At 41.9% G+C, this 15,693-nt stretch overlaps 1 protein-coding gene across 3 annotated transcripts in view; it reads left to right on the top strand.

Moving 5' to 3' along the window:
* The first annotated feature begins 628 nt into the window (after positions 1-628).
* The window catches only part of Efcab14 (EF-hand calcium binding domain 14), a 37,538-nt gene continuing 22,473 nt past the window's right edge, over positions 629-15,693 (top strand). Inside the window, exons 1-4 of one of the 3 annotated variants that reach the window (XM_034503283.2) lie at positions 632-961; positions 1,289-1,746; positions 3,373-3,521; positions 9,459-9,604. In XM_034503283.2, coding sequence (XP_034359174.1) covers positions 1,565-1,746; positions 3,373-3,521; positions 9,459-9,604 — 477 coding nt within the window. In that variant the 5' untranslated portion in view covers positions 632-961; positions 1,289-1,564. Of the gene's footprint in view, positions 1,747-3,372; positions 3,522-9,458; positions 9,605-15,693 lie in introns of all 3 variants that reach the window. The other 2 variants (XM_034503282.2, XM_034503284.2) reach the window with 2 other exon arrangements.

Below are 15,693 nucleotides of genomic sequence, written 5' to 3'. Positions count from 1 at the left end.
CAGACTGAAGAAATTCTTGGGTCCCTCTCCCTTTGTTGTTTATTTTTCCAAACAATAGCCAGAGTCATCTTTTTTAAAATAATTTATTTATTTTTAATTTTATGTGCATTGGTGTTTTTCCTGCATGTATGTCTATGTGAGGGCGTTGGATCCCCTCACATTGGAACTGGAGTTACAGATAGTTGTGTAGCTAGAACAGTCTTGAAATGTCACCATCAGTAAATATTTATTGGATGGGTGGGTGGGTGAGTGGATAGATGGAGGGATGAAGGAAGGGAGGGAGGGAGGGAAGAATGGATGAATTATTCAACTGGGCCATTAAAACAATGAGCCTAAAGAGCCTAAGATTAAGAGGGATGGAGTCTTTGAAGAACTTTTTCAGAAGGTGGAGCCTCGGGTGCCAGTCCCCGCCCCTGCTTCTCTGCAGACAAAACTCCGCCTCCGCTCTAGGTTGCCACAGTTAGCGGCAGTCCCCCCCCCGGGGGGGCGGGGCCTACTCACTGGGGCTTCTGACCCAGCCGGGCCAGAGCCGCGGCCCCTTTAACTCTCCACCTCCCTAGCACCGCTTTCGCCCTCCTGAGTTACGTCACCATGGGGCGCCCAATGGGGGTGCAGCTTACTGGCAAGCAGTGCCCGGGGCCGCTGCCGAAGGGGAAGTGAGCTAAGGCTGGAGCTATGGCCCGGGTTTGGAGCCTGCGGCCGCCGCCGCCACCAACACGTCCAGAGAAGCCGCGGCCGGAGCAGGGACCGGAGAGGCGGCTGGATTGGCCGCGGCGCGTGTGAGTTGCGGAAGTCGCCGGTGGCGGAACACTTGACGCTCGGAGCACTTCAGGCTGGCCGAGCGGTGGTCACCCCTCATCACTGCGCCCCCTCCAGGCCCTAGCAGCAGGGCTGGGGTTGCTCCAGGCTCCCGCTCGTCTCGCGCCAGTCTCCACAAACTCTGGACAGAAGCCACGGGAAGGTGATCATCCCGAATCCCAGTGGGCGTCCCGGCCTGGGCGTTTTCTAGGCACCCAGGCAGTGTCGGTGCTCTCTCCTGTCACCACCTGTCCAGTTAAGGATTAGCGAGTTCCCATTGCCTGCTCTGCAAAGTCTCCTCTCCTCCCATTCAAAAACAAGTTTACTTTCCTTTTGCTTTGGGAATCTTGTCCCAGAGATCCAAAGTATCCTTAGTTTTGTGTATCTTTTCCCAGCTTCTGGAGCACTCCTAGAAATATTGGCTGCCTACACGACTAAGAATCTCGCGCTTGGCTTAGCGGGTTGTTTTGTTCTGTTTTCCTTTTGACAGGTAATAGTTGTTTCAGGAATCTATCCATTTGGATCGCCAGTTCCTTGGCCATTTCTATGTAACTTCCCCCCATCCATCTGAGTCCAATTTCCTCTGGGCTCCATTCTCCAGCCCTTAGTAGATCTGGTCAGTTCCACCTCTGGGTGGGAGTGATCAGGGGGCTCTGGCCCAGGATTTCCAACCCTGGAAGGCAGCTGCAAGTCATCGAGAGAGCTGGGTGTTGGCTACGAACCTGGTAGCTCAGGAGTGGGCCCGCCACTCACCCCCCACAAAAAGATGAAGAAGCGCAAAGAGCTCAATGCGTTGATCGGCCTGACTGTTGACAGTCGGAGAAAGAAGACCAAGCAAGGCCCAAGCAGCCACCGCCTGCTTCGAACTGAGCCTCCTGACTCAGACTCAGAGTCCAGCTCAGAGGAAGAGGAATTTGGAGCAGTTGGAAATCGCTCTCGTTTTGTCAAGTGAGTGTAGCAGTGGGAGAGGGCTGAAATGGGTAAAAGGCATCTTGCACTACTACCAGCCAAGCAAATAGATACGGAGAGTGGGGAGTCCTTCGGAGAGTGGGGAGTCCTTCGGATGAAAAAAGGAAGTGGGCCTTGGAAAACAGAGGGAGAAAGAATGTTAGAGAGAGCAAGTTCTAACCCTAAATAAAAAGTAAACAGTCACTCTAATGTCTAGCAAGAGCTCCAAATCCAGCGTGGAAGTGTGAACTTGACAAATGGGCCCATAGCCCAAGAAGGAATTAAAAGGTTACTAATGGAGACAGAGGAGCAGAGAGGCTTTTGGGGCTAGGCATTTTTTTAAAGTAGGTCAAGGGACCTTAAGACCAATACTTGTTTTGTGTTTTCTTAATGAGCTTGGATACTGGTGATGGGAGAATATGGTGAAGGGCATACTGTTGAAAGTGTGAACCTTGCACAGAGATACAGGGTAAGGATACGGGAGGTGGGGAGCAGTCTTTTTTTCTCAAACCAGTTTCAGGTAGAGCAACCACTAAACAAATGAGCTTTGAGGATTGGAGGATTAAGAGGTCAGTTTGTGAGGCAGCTAAAGGAAACCTCAGACCTTTGAATCTGTCAGAGACCAAACTAAAAGCAGAGGGAGCCTGCTAGTGTGTAGAGGCAAGTGTTGGGCAGAGGGCTTGTTGTGATCTTTCAGAGTCTGTGTCCTTTTGTTAAGACTTTGGTTAGGTAAGGACCTCTCCAAGTTTGTGTTGTGAAGGTCATCTGATGAAGTGTGGGTCTCGAGAGTTGCCCTGCTGCCTGAGTTTAGAACTGAAGGCTAGGTGAAGTTTGGTGTGAAATCTAGTGTGTTTCTATTTCTGTCCTCCCAAGGCAGTTAAGTTAAATAATATCAGGTGTCCACTTAAGCCAGCAGATCTTGTTTCTCTCATTCTGTTGCAGTAAAACTTGGTCAAGAGTTTGTGAAGTTTCAGTAAATGAGCCGAGGTCTCCTGGGCTAAGTGAGCGTGTATGGGGTGGGGTAAATTATAGTGCAGGGATAGAATTCCATAGAACCCCTCGTTTTTACCAATCTTTCCACCCTTTCTTTCTTTTTATCTTAGTACTACTAAGGATTGAGCTAGATTCTCATGCATAGTAGACTCACACCCTCTCTCCCACCAAGCAGACATCCACTGCCATCTTGTAAAACAGGATCTTAGTAACTTGTTCAAGCTGGCATAGAACTTGGCAATCAATCCCTCTTCCTCAGACTCCTAGGTATATGGATTGCAGATGGGCCACTGGGTCCTTCTTGTCGTTTATACTTCTCAAACAGAGTTCAGCTCCAAAGACCACCTTCCTGAACTGACAGCAGTGATGGAGAGCCTACAAGCACTTCCTATGACCCACGGGAACTCCGTTTCCTGTGCAGTTTGAAACCTTTGTACCCAATAGAACTTTTCACAGGTCATATTCAGTAATTTTCAACCTCCTCCTATTAGTCGTAAGTGTATTATCCTGTGATCCTTGGTAAATTCATTGGTCATTCATTAGAGAAGATAATCGCATAGCAACATACTGATGTTAGTAAGGCTGTTCTCACAGCTACCCTCTCACTCATGGGTGACTGTGTTCTTCTGACAGGGGAGACTACGTCCGATGCTGCAAGATCTGCTATCCCCTCTGTGCCTTTGTCATTCTCACAGCCTGCCTCGTGGCCTGTGTGGGCTTGGTGTGGATGCAAATGGCTCTCAAGGAGGATCTGGACATCCTCAAGGAAAAATTTCGAACAAGTAAGTGCTCAGATTTTTTTTTTCAAGTTTTGGGAAAAACTGGCCCCGTTCCAAATTTGCCCATTTTAGTAAGCAATTATGTGTCTTGTTCTGTACACTATCTCAATGTCTGCTTAATTGTAGTAACACGTACTTGTTTTTCAACCCATAAACAAACTAAGCGGTTATGTACCATCGGACAAGTAGCATCTAAAATTATGACACTGCAGTCAACTCAATGCAAAGGGCCAGAAAAACTGTAGGCCAGAAGCCTGATTACACTCTACCTATAGCCTCGCCCCAGTTGCAGAGTAGTTGTTGTAATGCCACAGTTTCTTTCTACCTCACAGAGCCAGCATTAAAATGTGGAAGCATCTGTTTGTCAGGTGACTTCCTCTTTCAAAACACTGTAGGAACATAGGAGTGGACAAGTCATTCTAAGAGCCACCATTTACAAACTGTGCCAATGGACAAGTAAACTGTTCCAAACAGTCCTCCGACATAGGCATTATATTTGCTCTTCCCTACTGTCCCAGTGTGTGTGAGTGTGAGTGTGTGTGCACACACATGCCTGTGCAGTAGTAAAGATGAGAATTACTATTTAGAAGAAGAAACTGGGGCGGGGGGCAGATGGTTCAACAGGTATAGACACTTGCTGCCAAACCTAATCACCTGAGATCCACCTGTGCTGGAAGAGAGCACCGACTCAGTTGTCCTCTGACTTCCACAGATATGCTGTGGCATGCACATGTGTGTGTGCGCACACACATACAAATACACACACACACACAAATAATAAATAAATAAATGTATGTATGTATGTTTAGAGAAACACGCTTAGAAAAGTTAAGTAGGCTGTTTAGCAATTCCGTGTATAGAGCCGAGATTTATACCTGGTCCTCTTGCACTTTATCCCCAAGTCCATATTTATAGCCACTGCTGTACTGCATTACTGTTCCAGTGCCAATAAAAGCTTCATCAATGACTACAAGTGCCCACAAATTACTCTGTATCAGCTCTGATCAGTAGTCTATGAAAAGCTTAGTAGCTGTTGGAAGAGCTGGTTTCGTGCATGTGTATGTTATGGTGTTTGAGCACAGAGCAAGAACTAATAGGTAGCCTGTAGGCTTTTTCCCACAGGATGCTTATTTGTGCTTTCTGTTCCAAGGAGGAAAAACTTCAAATACCATGAACATCACCATCTTAAAAGTTGTAGGGAGCTTTTGATCCTTTGAAGAACATTTCGAGTTGCTGCAGAGGTGCACTGATGATAACAGTTCTGACCTTGAACCCAGCACAGCCAATGGACAGATTTGTCTCATGAAGGGGTTTTGTGCTTTAAGAGACTTCTCAACTTCTCAAAATGTCATATATTCTAATTGCAAAGTTCAGTTTTATATGTCCAAAGTTTTTTTTTTCCTGAAAGGCATGTGTACATAGTGGTTTCAACCAGGTTTAACTAACACATTTTCTTCTTTTCTAGCAACAGTATAATTTTTGGTTCTAGATTTCAAGAATTAATTTTCTAAGCTAAGAAACCAGTTTCAGTTTATTCGCAGACCTCAGTGGTAGTAGTACTCCAGGAAACTGACCACAGGCTTCCCAGAACTGTGGCTCCAAAACTGATATTTGAGCTTTCACTTTTCCTTTTAAGCCTAGAAAATCATAACCTCCTGAGGCAGAAGAATCAGTCAGCTTCTCTTAACCTACAGTCATTCAAGCTTTGAAGGTGACAAAGGACAGCTACTCCTTAGAGTGTGTCTCTAGTGACAGTGCTTTTAAAATCTTTTAATATTCACTTGGGTTTTCTTGACTTTCTGGTGCATGGATAGGATTGGGTAAGCCCACAATTCTTCATCAGAATCATCCTGATTGACATGATCGAATCAAAGTACAGCACAAAAAAGGATGTACAACCTGAAGGTCTCCCTGTGTAATTCTTGGTTTTGCAATATTGCAAATATTTTTAAGCCTATATTTTCTTTGCATGTAAACAATAAACATAACTCGGAAACAGTGTTAAACTGTATGTACTGAGCATACCTTTCTGTCCTATGAATTCTCCATAATTAGTTAAGCTTCTTAGGCTTGTGACACACCTCATTTTGATCACATACAGCAATTATATGTTTATACATTTCATACATTGCTCAGTTCTACCCTCTAGAGATTCCTTTCTGCAGCTATGTAGTTACAGGATACCAAAGTATTACCTTAGCTGGGCTTGCCATGGATTTCTTTGTCTGGAAATGTGAGACATATAGTAGGCCTGACAGATGGTTGGTAAATACTTGTTAAATATTTGTGAATGTCAGTTCCTAAAAATAGTGTAGTCAGGAGATGTCACTCCGTCCATATACCTGGGCTGTGAAGGCCAGCTTGCTACCATTGAGGAAGATTGTCCTGTAGCCAGAACTGCATTTGTCAACTAGCTGAGTAAAGCAGGATTGGAATTGTCAATCTGGTTGTGTTGTTGGCTTTGCTTTGCACGATAGAAATGTCAGTGGCCACTGAGATCATTCATTGGCAAGGGCTCTTACCACCACGCCTGATGACCTGAGTTCAGTCTCTGGAGTCCATCTGGTGGAAGGAGAGCCACTCTTGTGAGTCATACTCTTACCTCTGTGTCCATGTTACAGCACACAAACACCACCAGTACCATATGCAACACACACACACACAAGAAAGAGAGAGAGAGAAAACAAAGATAAGCAAGGACTTCGTGAGGGAGGGAAGTCTGTCGTGCTCAAGACTGTGGACTGATTGCTCACTAGTTCTGGTTTCAAAAAAGAGAAAGAACGGTTACCTTGACTGGAGTGGAGTAATTTTACTACGTTTAAATAATCATATTTTTAAAACTATGCTTGTACTTAAACACATCTCAGTAAGTTAATTTTTACTTTTTTCTTAATCTAATAAAACAGTGGAACTTATCAGCTCAGATAAGACCACCTGCCTGCTTGACTTGAATGCCTTTTGAGAAATCAGAGCCTCTTGTCCCTCATTTCAATCATTTTTCCAAGGAACCCCTGAAGAACAGGGGACGTACCTGAAGTGGAAAGCAAGGCTTATTTATGGCATACTTTTTCTTTGCAATGAGGAGTGACTTGATCCTTGAATTCAAAGACTTCAAAATGCTTTTAAAAAAAAAAATGCATTGCCTGCACGTATGTCTATGTCAGAAGTCTGGGTTCCCTGGAGGTGGAGTTCTAGACTCTTGTAAGCTGCCTTGTGGGTGCTAAGAATCGAACCTGAGACATCTGGAAGAGCAGCCTGTACTCTTCACTACAAAGCCGTTTCTTCAGCCTCCCTCCCATTTTTGAATGCTGTATTTTATGTGTGGTGTTTGCCTGGATGTGTCTGTGCCCTGTGTATATGCAGTGTCCTGGAGGCCTGAGGAAGGTGTCAGGTCCCCTGAGCTGTAATTACAGACTTGTGAGCTTGCATGTAGATGCTAGGAACTAGACCCAGGTCTTCCGGAAGAGCACTTCTAGAAGAACACTCTTAACCAATGAGCCCCTGGCCTTGGAACTTAATTCAGTGTTCTTTTTCCAGAATCGGGTATTTTAAAAGACTTCCACAGTCATCCGAAGCAAAATTCTATCTCCAGTATTTCCTCTCTGTCAGTGATGAAGCATTAGAGAAAACAGGAAGAATTTAGAAGAGAAGGAAAGTGCTAACCAGTCAGACATCTCCTTTTCCAATCATCCGGGGAAAGTAGTGGTTTGATATTTTGTACGAAATGTTAGATGCTTTTGTCTGACTACAGTACAAAGATGTGTCACTGACATCTTAAGCATCCTAAAAAGAGTGTTGGTCCAGTGAGCATTTAGTTTAACTGTTTGCTCTCAATTCTCACTATAAAATTAGAGCAATCACATAATTCTTTCTGAGCCTATATTTTCTTACCCATACATGACACATGAAGATGTATTTTTGCCTCGAAAGCACTTTGGTCATTACCCTGTTATGTTACAGTAATCTTCCATCACCTCTAGACAGGGAACTTTAGGGCCTTTTTCTATATAGTGGTGTCAGGTGTCACGCAGTAGGGACTCAGTAATGTATCATTTGTGATAACTACATCAAAATTGATTATAAATTATGGGGGGCATTGTATGAATACAAAACATAACTATTGACATTGTGTATGTTGTATTTGAAAAGTGTATGTAGAAATTTTCATTTCCTAGTCATAAAGATGGAAAAAATGAGAACTAGATAAATTATTTTGAGATTCAACATATTAAATTTTAAATGAGTTGCTTTCCCTGGTGAGAGAACATGAATAAGTAATTGTAAGTTGTTTGCCATACTTCCATTTATGTAACAAAAGTGCCTCAGCTTGGCTTGTCTCCCCTAAAAACCCACAGCAGATAATGATTATGATCCCCTCTTGCTCATAGGCTTCTCAGGATCCAGAGTGTTCTCAGGGCTTGCTAGCATCATGTATGTATTAGTTAATAGTTGTAACTCAGTTTATTTATGTCTCTGTCTTACTTCTTTTCCACTTCTAAGTCCTATTTATTGCATATAGACTTCAGGAAAGAGAGACCCTCCCTGCTGATGGTGTTTGACCACCTGAGTATGGAAGGCATTCATGGGATGGGCTTTTCTTTACAACCTAGCTGAAATTCTATAAGCAATTCAGTGACACAGAGCTGCATTTGTTAGAATGAGTAATGGAATGTTCTTACTGACTGAGACGGATGTTTTCTGCAAACCATGTGTAAATCAAATGCTATGCTAAAAGCACTCAAGAAAGTCTGTTATTTAAAATGCAATCCTATGGCAGCAACTTTTGAAAAATAAATGAAAATACCTAATTTCATTATTGTGAATTGTTCTGTAGTGGGCTTGCTAAAAGGGATATTGCCACCACCCTCAGTTTTTGTGAGGCCTTGTTATTGTTAAGTGTGCTTGCTTGTCCAACGTTTCTACTTTCTGAATTTTCTTTGTTGGATTGAAGAGGAGCGTGATGGACTGAGACATATGTTAGGAGATCAGCAAAGACCAGGTTTATTTAGGTAACAGGTGTTTACCAAGTGCTTAAAGTGATATTCTAAGTGCAGACCATACAGAAATGGACAAACCAAGCCATGGAGTTCACATTTTAGTAAATTATTTTATAGTTACCCTGTATGCCAGTTTGGGGGCTTTAATATATATATATATATATATATATATATATATATATATATATATATATATATGTATATATACACACACACATACATACATACATAGTAACTAATCAGGAAGTCTATGACCTGAAGAAAAATGATGTACGTTTTATTCTGGAAGAACAGTCATTATCAATATTTTATTTTCCATTAAGGGGAAAGAAATGCTTTTTAAAGGAAGAAGAGAGTGTACCCTCGGCCTCTGCCTCAGGCTTCAGATCTCTTAACTATGCAGGAATTGTTTCCACAGAGTCCAAATTGTCCCCCTGCACCTCACCTGACACGTTTATCTTCTGTTTCGTCTTGAGCTTTTGGGTTGGTTAAGAAAACACTATTAATGGAATAATCTTATTTCTCATAGTAGTATTTGAATACCCCCTCACAGTCAGCCAATTTAAAGTAGAAGAAAATAAGTATTTAGAGGTAATTTGTAAATTTGTAATTTGTGCAACCGTGGGATAGGAGTTGTAAGTCTAATTGGCTAATATGAAAGCTGGTCAGACATTTATTTATCACCAACTGTATGCCTGGTTAAAAGTGTTAGAGATGTACATTTACAGCACAGTGCTGCCCTGCCCCCACTTTCTATTTTCAGTGTAATTCGGTGATTGTGGATTAAATCATCATCATCCCAAAATTAATTCACTAACTACTCATTAATCTCTCTCCTTCCCTTCTTTCCTACCTTGTGATTGCTTCTCCTCCCCCCAAATCCCCATTCTGGGACCAGAGGGAATGTCATCTTTATTTACAATTGTTCTTATTTTGCTTTCAGTGGAGTCTAATCAGAAAAGCTCATTCCAGGAAATCCCCAAACTTAATGAGGAACTTCTCAGCAGACAAAAACAACTTGAGAAGATTGAGTCTGGGGAGCTGGGCTTAAGCGGAGTCTGGATCAACATCACAGAAATGAATAAGCAGGTAGTGAAAGTGGGACTTTATTCCTGTGTAAGCTGTGGGAATGAATTTACATTGGTTGGTGAGCATTTAGTGTGAATTTATAATTCAAGTTTTTTTCTTTTTAAGTTGGAATTTACTGTGATCACAACATGTTAAAATAGTAAAATAGCCCCCCCAAAAAACCACCCCAAAACAAACAAACAAACAAACAAAAAAAACCCTACCATTTGTCAAAATTTTAAATGCATTTACCAAGTATCTAAAATGTTAACCCTTTCTGTACATGCAGAGTTCCACAGGGTAGAGCACTATAGAGGGGGATATAAATAACAGAGTCCGCTTCTTCTACAGAGTAATATAAGTAGCAAATAAGAAGGAATGCCGTCTAATGCCTGTTGTTGTTAGGTGAGTTTGTTTTGTTTATGTTTTGTTTACAAACTTAGAGGGTTATCATGGGAGTATAGTGCTGTAGTGGGAAGCCAGATCTAGAACAGCCACATGGCTAAGGGTCAGGTAGACTAGCTTAGGAGCAGGTATAGAGTCACCTGACTCTTTGGCCAGACAAGCAAGTCTAGAGAAACCTGTTTAGCCTCAAAGTTGTTCAGAGCTCAGTAGGCGTTGCTTCCAAAAGAAGGAATCCACCAGAGAAACCATGTTTACTCTAAGGATTTTTGACCAAGATTCTCACACATGTAAAGAATTATAGTTACTATTGGGATCCAGAACCAGTTGTCAGGCTTGGGTCTTGAGTTGATTTTTGTTGTTGCTGCTGCTTAGTTTGGCTTTTTGTTGTTGTTGTTTTCAGTTTAATGAGGAAAGATGATGGTCATTGAAAAGAAAACTCAAGTACCAAATAAATGATACACATTCAATTTACTTAAAATTAGGCTTGTCATCTTTGTTGGGATTAAGAGAACACTCTCTTCAGGATGGAGTCTTGAATGAGCCTGTAAGAGGAAGCACTATTGGAAGAACGAGCTTGTAAATATTTATAAAGTCACACCTTTCCGCCACATTTGGGAGTAGGATAGTGGGACAGTTCAGTGTTTAAGGCTAGTGGTACTAAAAAAAAAGTAGATACTCATTTCTTTTGTGCACAAAGAATAGACTCAACTGTGACCCTACATGCACACAGCAAAGGAGTAGGGTGGACAGAGATGATGTCACAGATGGGAGTAGCACGGCTCTGGGAGAATGAACGTTTCTCCTGGGCAGTCTGTGGATCTAAGTTGGCAGAACAGGGTCAGCCATTCTCAGACGAAGTTAAGATTGCTTTGCATGAAAAGACAGACAAACATCAACTGTCTGTCTCCATCTCCTTACATATTGGCATTCTATAACTGCTCAAAGAGAAAACTGGTACTTAGTGTGCTGTAAGATGTCCTAGGACTTTGTGTATAAACCTGGAGAAAGTTAGACTAAAACTCTTTACAGATTAGTAGCACCAAACTTTATGAGATGCTAGCTTGATCTATTAAAGCCAATGTAATACAGAGGAGTTCTCTCTCCACTAGTGTAGACCCAGAAGGATGGATGGCGGTGAGGTAGAGCTGAAAGTTGTTTCCAAAGGAAGCTTGGAAGGCTGGGTGGTTTTCTAAAGTCAGTGCTATACATCTCTAGTGCCTTATTCAAGCTAGCAGCCAAAATGAGCCAAGATGGAAATAAAAGTAAAAATACTGTTTAGTTATATTTCTATGGCTAGTGGTAATTGTCAATTCGGGTGATTCTAATAGCATTTTTAAACTTTTGAAAGATACTCAACCCACAAGAAAATATATTCTGTCACTTATTAAGAACTATTTCTACTACCAAGTAAGCTGAAGTTAATTCAGGCTGGGGAAAAGGCCATCTGGTTGAGAAAGTTAAAATCCAACTTTTCCTTAAACCTTTAAGGTAGTACTTGAATCTTCATTTACACTTTGTTTTATTCATGAAACCTCTGGTACTGTGCCTGTTCCCTCATGACGGTTGTAAGACACTTCCCTTTCTGTGGGGACAAATGTTTACCGAGCTGCTTTTATGGAGCTAAAGCCTTTGTGCCTCAGTCCATTCAGACTGCTCTAACAGAAAGCCTTAGACTAGGTAACTTATGAAGAATGGAATTTATTTCTTGCGGTTCTGGAGGCCCAAGACTCAAGGATCAGGATGCCATCAGACTTGGTCTCTGGTGAAGGCTCATTGCTTCATGCATGGTCCCTTCTTGTTATAGCTGCATTAGCAGAAGGGGTGAGATGGCTCCACTGGACTATTCATGAAAGTAGAGCCCTCTCATCATGCCTGAAGAACCCCACCTTTTACTGTCATCACATTGGAGATTTTTGAACATGAAACTTATAGAAGGAAGTACCAACATTCAGACTACAGTAGATTTAGAGCCAAAAAGATGCAATTCCTTACCCCAGCGATCTTATGGACAAACAGAAAATAGGAAGGTAAGCAGCTTGACATGAAGCAGGCCCATACGGCTCAAATGCTGAGGGCATATTTACATGAATATCCAGCCCAGATTGGGATCAGCTTTCCCAGAAGTGTTGTGCTGAGTCTGAAGAGGAAATGGAGCAGGTGGACCCTGAAGAAAAGAGAGGTTACTCTCCGTAGGACAGTCAGCTGATCCTCATAGTTTTATCTACTTGCTAAAATCTACTTGTAACCTCAGAATCTGTAAGTATGAAGCTTTTAACCATCCATTGATCTGTGCAGACCAACAATAGCTTTTGAATCACCCCACAGACACTGGAAGCTGGAGCATCCTGCCTTCTTGTTCTGTTCTCATACTGTAAACAAGTGGGGTTCTGGGCTGTGTTTCATGTCCCTTTCACATTTCTATCCTCTTTGTTGGTGATTTCACTGTTAAAAGCGGGGCTTCCGTCAGACATCACTTTCCGTGCTGCCGCTCTGAGTTCAGTCTCAGTCAGCAGTGTTGTTAAATAAGATGTTTAAACAGGAACACGTATAAAACAAGGTTATATATTAAATTGATGTGTTACTGAAAATGTGACCAAAGGACTCACAGGAATCCAGCCCCCACCCCTAGGAACAGTGTTTAGCATTCACTAATCCAATGTTTGCTGTAGCTTTTCAGAAGATAACTACCTAATAACAAGAATGGAGTACCTTTGTAAAACAATAGACAAGTGACAAGACTGGGTATTGAGGAAATTTTAGTCCTTCCTTATAGCCCTGTTGGGCCCAGAAAGAAGCCAGAGATAAAGTAAATCAACAAGCACTGTTATCAAGGACCTTAGGCGCCCTTCTGTAGTTACCTCCTGCTTTCTTCTGAGCACTTGTATGGCAGTCATTTGCATATGCATCTCATGTAGTCTGGAGACTGTACACTGTACTTACTCAGCCTCAAGCTGGTGATGCAAATCTGGGTAGTGGTGATAACTGTTGTACATTAAATGTTTCCTTTGTGCACACCACTCTATTAGCTGAATAGCATGTATGATCTCCTTTCTTTGTCCTTAAGTCACAAGTAATAAGTGGTACACCCAGTGCAGATAAGAAAATTGAGATTTGCATGGTGGTGGTGGTACATGCCTTTAATCCCAGTGATTGGGAGGCAGAGGCAGTCAGAGCTCTGTGAGTTCAAGGCCAGCCTGATCTACAGATCAAGTTCCAGGACAGCAAGGGCTGCACAGAGAAACTCTGTCTCAACAAGTAAAGCAGATAGACAAAACGAAACAAACAAACAAAAAAGAAAGAAAGAAAAAGAAACTTGAGGCTCAGAGGTAAAAGAGTTTACCCAATTTGCAGCTGTGTATCAGTCTAGCATTGAAGCATTTAAGTCTTGGGAGCCTGTTTTCCTTCCATTTTTATAGAAATAAGTAGGGGTAGGTGCACCTTTAATTCTAGCACTTTGGAGAGAGAGACAGGAGAATCTCTTGAGTTTAAAGCCAGCCTAGTCTACATAGCGAGTTCCAGGATAGTCAAGACTGTATAGAAAACCCCTACTCATAATAATTCATTTGTGAATCTCTGTTTGCTTAACTTTCCTCACTATTTAAAGAACATTAAATTCAACCCTGAAGAAAAAAATAGTATTTCTGTTTTTGAAGTATAAAATTTGATATTAAGCATATAATCTACAGTGGCTATTTCTACTTTTGCTGATTAAAAATAATCATAGACTATGCATAGAAGTTATAACTTATTTTTTGGCTAAATGTGATTTTTTTTTCCTTAGTGGTTTCTATTTGACTCAGTTTTTAGTGTCTTCAGATTGTAGAATGTGACATTTGTTGATAAGTTCTGTTGTGATACTTGAATCCAGTCTCATATTCTAGAATCTCTGTTGAGACTAGAGACAATGGGAGAATACCCCTGTCTATCCAGCCCAACTATGCATGTATATGTACTGTACTTTCCCACACAGTTTGGCTCTACTGAAAAGGGGGGGGTCTGGAGGGTAGGTTGTCTTGGTGGTATAGGGGTGCATAACTAAGCTGGGACCAGTCCAAACCCACGGAGAGAAGGCCTAACCTGCTCCTCCTGAGTGGCTTTTATTACTTCTCTAGTTTTAAGTGAAATGGCAGCTTCCAGCAGCCACACTAGCCTTCTCTGAGACCATAATGTTCCAAAGATACTTCTGACTAGCTCTGATAGCCTCAAGATACCGAGTACCTGACAATAGTTTCTACCCAGATCATTCGATACAGTGCGTTATTATCCCTTTAGGATCCATCTGCCAATTGTCAGTGATAGTTTATTCACTAGTGTGTATCATGTCACATAATAGGGTGTGTAGAATAATCGTAAGACATCCCGAGAGGAGTCCCTTCCGTTCATATTTCTCATAGTTGTCTCATGTCAGTGATACGCTCTGCACCGCCTATGTAGTATAAAGCTATCAGAGCTTTTAATATTATCAGCTTGTGGATCACACTAAGTGTGTATGTAAATAAACGGACACATTCAGTCTGTGGTGTACTACCACATTCTTGTTTACTGAATATATCTATGTATCTAGTGATAGGCATTTAGATTATCCTAGTGTTTTGCTGGTACAAATAAGAAAGACCCGTTGTGCATATTTCTTTGTGCCTGTGAGCAAATAATCTTCAAGATAGGTTCCTATAAATGAAGTTGCTGAACGTCAGTGGATATAAACATTTGAGGGCTATTCTTTCAAACAGTCCTTTTCCAGTTTACATCTCCATGAACAATACATGAGAATGCCTGTTTCCTTATGTTCGTTGAAGCCTCGATATCCACAGCTTCTTAAAGGAATGGGGGGGAAAAACCCACAGCCTCCCTGATATAATTGCTGCTGTAAGAAGTTTATAGCTTTCTAAAAGTATTTTTAGTGTGGGCTTAGTGTCTCACCTTTTTGTTTTCAAATGGATAAGGTTAGAACACTGGTGAGTGGTCTGTGTGTTTGAGAATGGCACGTGTGAGTACTCACTAAATCCCACTCCTGAAGAACTGCCCTGATTACTCGGTTGGACTCAGCAATATGCTAAGAGCTGCAGTCACGTGGCCTTTAATTCCTGTAACATATGAATCATCTGTTGCTGGGTTACACGTAATCTCCAAACTCAGTGGCTTAATACAACAAACCTTCATTATCTCACACTTTCTGTATGCCAGCAGAATATTCATGCTTACCAGAATGTTAAGGCTAAAGCCCTACGGTTGCCGTTAAGGTGCACAGAGAAAATGCCAGATGCCAAGACTCTACTGTGTCTCGCATCCTCTCGTGCCTGCCTCAACTTCACCTGGAGCAAGTGGCCAGAAAGTTGGGTGTTTGTGAGGCCACTCATTACAGCTATTAGTTAGCCTTTGTTCTCATCCCAAAATTTAGAATAAAAAAGCAGTCTGGACCCAGGCTCTTTGAAGAGTGTTTTGAGTCACACTGCAAGATTTGTTAGAATGTGAACTTGAAGGCTGAAATTGCATGTTATTCAGGTTCCCCCAGTCCCCATTCAAGATAGGAATCCAGCTACTTAGAATCTTACCCCTAAGTAGCAGAAAGGAAGCCACATTTTATTTTTATTCAATTTCTGTTTTAATACATTCATTGCATCCTTCAGTGAGTCAGTGGGTATTTATTGAGCTCCTTCAGGGTACAGAGTAATGCTGTGGTTGAGCTATTGAGTTTGAAATATTAA

This window comes from Arvicanthis niloticus, chromosome 5, assembly GCF_011762505.2.
Source record: "Arvicanthis niloticus isolate mArvNil1 chromosome 5, mArvNil1.pat.X, whole genome shotgun sequence".
NCBI classification, from domain to species: Eukaryota; Metazoa; Chordata; class Mammalia; order Rodentia; family Muridae; genus Arvicanthis; species Arvicanthis niloticus.
Note: the sequence above shows the minus strand (reverse complement) of the source record. Positions and strands in the feature narration are given on the sequence as shown.